Source organism: Sinocyclocheilus rhinocerous, unplaced genomic scaffold, assembly GCF_001515625.1.
Source record: "Sinocyclocheilus rhinocerous isolate Xijiao unplaced genomic scaffold, SAMN03320098_v1.1 scaffold1012, whole genome shotgun sequence".
NCBI lineage: Eukaryota > Metazoa > Chordata > Actinopteri > Cypriniformes > Cyprinidae > Sinocyclocheilus > Sinocyclocheilus rhinocerous.
In genome coordinates, this window is record NW_015640039.1 from 274,595 (window position 1) to 276,921 (window position 2,327).

General features: G+C 35.2%; 1 protein-coding gene across 1 annotated transcript in view; it reads right to left on the reverse strand.

The window, feature by feature from the left end:
- Nucleotides 1–2,327, reverse strand: part of LOC107752285 (general transcription factor II-I repeat domain-containing protein 2-like) — a 6,331-nt gene continuing 4,004 nt past the window's right edge. The window contains exon 2 of the mRNA XM_016568223.1: nt 1–28. Within this exon, the coding sequence (XP_016423709.1) occupies nt 1–28 (28 nt within the window). The remainder of the gene's footprint in view (nt 29–2,327) is intronic.

Consider the following 2,327-nt stretch of genomic DNA (forward strand, 5'->3'; position numbering starts at 1 on the left):
TCAGACTTTGATGAAGCAGTTGCCAAACCTTTGGAATGGGAGAAAAAAACTGTGCAATTAAAGACTTGGATCTGGGAAAATCTCTGTTCAGAGGGATTCTAATGCTTGTTTGTTTGGTCAGTTTCCTTTCCATTCAGCTCTTGTGTGCATGCTGATTCTCTGTTAGCTGTTTTACATTTGCATCTGGTGTTGGGCTAAATATTTTTGTACAGTATTTTTGGACTTTTTTGTGTTGTACTTTTATTGTCCAAATATTAGTCTGTTTGTATAAAAGCAAAAAGCCAAAGAATTCATTATGATTTGATTTGAAACTGCATTATTTTATTGATATTTTGCATTTAAAAAAAACTTAACAGAACTTTTAGAAACACTGACACTTATTGCATGCGTCACAGTGCATTTTCTACGTTGTATTTTAAGTAATTGAATAAATGTATATTTGGTTGTTAATGTCAAAATGTTAAGCGAACTGTAAATTTACTGTAAATATTTGCTGTTTTTCTTGCAATTGATTTTTTTTTTGTTTATAAAGAAAGTTTCTTGTTTTTTTTCTGCATTTTTTTTTTTCCTTTTTGTTGTACACTGCAGCTATTTAAACTGGACTGATTTAATGTCAGTTGTCTGTATTTTAACACCAAATGTGAGCAACTCCTTGACAACACCATTGTCTCAGAGCAAAACACTCCAAAAAAAAAAGTCCCCTTTTTCAAGATTTTCACAGCAATTAAAAGTCAACACTCCAGTTCCAAAAAGAAAAAAATCTGGGTTACATTGTAATGTAAGTAAATGGGGGCCAACTGATAAATGTAAAGGGGAAAAAAAAACATTCAAAGTATAGCCTAAGACAATGTTAACAATTTAAAAACAAATTGCTTACAGACTTTTCTATGTAGTAGTATACATTTAACCCCTTTACTATGGAATATATAGTTTATCATCCTAAATGTAAAGCAGTTTGATATAGATTTCAACACCACTGTAATACAGGTGCATCTCAGTAAATTAGAATGTCGTGGAAAAGTTCATTTATTTCAGTAATTCAACTCAAATTGTGAAACTCGTGTTTGCTTTAGAGTAATATTAAAACCTAGTATTTTTTTAAGACCAAAGACAGAAGATTAAATGAGAATGGAGGTTTGTTCATGGTGCACATTATGCTTTGCCCACATACATATGCACAATTTCTGTTTTACAACCCCTGGCAAAAATTATGGAATCACCACACTTAGATAATGTTCACCCAAATATTTTACTTTGTAAGAAATAAACAAATCACAGATATAACACAAACCAATTTTTGTTTAATAATTCAACACTCTGGTTATGTGAAACATACTTCAAACAAGAAGTCATGGAGTGTGGATGATTGGATTAAAGCAATATTCAGTGATGAATCACAAATCTGCAAATTCCTTAAATTTTTTTTTAGAATACTGTCAGGAAAAAGAAATTTCAGCAGCTTCAATTAGGTAACTATCACAGAAGGGTTTCAGAAATCTTCAAATACATAAATATAATTTCAAAACAATATCAAAAAGTAGTTTTTTTTTTCTTTCCCTGTATGTCTACAAGAAGAGGACTTTAAATTTGGGTAGCAAAAATGAGTGGGAAAAAGTTAAAATCCAAAATTTACCCCAGGGTTAAGTAATAAATGTGTCAAATTAAGCTCAAATAAATATAACCCCCAGGTGACATTTGTGATATGTTGCTAGAATTTTAAAGGGGTCATATGATGCTTTTTTTAAAGATCATTATTTTGTGTATTTGGTGTAACAGAATATGTTGACATGCTTTAATGTTCAAAAAACACATTATTTTTCAAATACTGTACATTATTGTAGGTCCTCTATGCCCCGCCTCTCTCAAACGCTTCGTTTTCTACAAAGCCCCCTCCTTTGACAAGCGCAGTCTGCTCTGATTGGCCAACTGACCCAGTGCATTGTGATTGGCCAATCAGAGCAGACTGCTCTGATTGGCCAGCTGACCCAATGCATTGTGATTGGCCGAACACCGCAAACACTCGTCGGAAATGTAACGCCCCTTACCATAATCGCGAGCTTCATCTTTCAAAATAAATGTAAAGACAGAGCACGAAAGGGGAACAGAGTTGCATGACAGACACAGTGATGAAGCTGGTATGTGCTCTCTCGCGCTCTCTCTCTCTCTCGCTCACGCTCTCTCTCTCTCTCGTGCTCTCTCTCTCTCGCTCTCTCGCTCGCTCTCTCGCGCTCTCTCTCTCTCTCGCGCACGCTCTCTCTCTCTCTCGTGCTCTCTCTCTCTCGCTCTCTCGCTCTCTCTCTCTCTCGCGCTCTCGCTCTCTCTCTCTC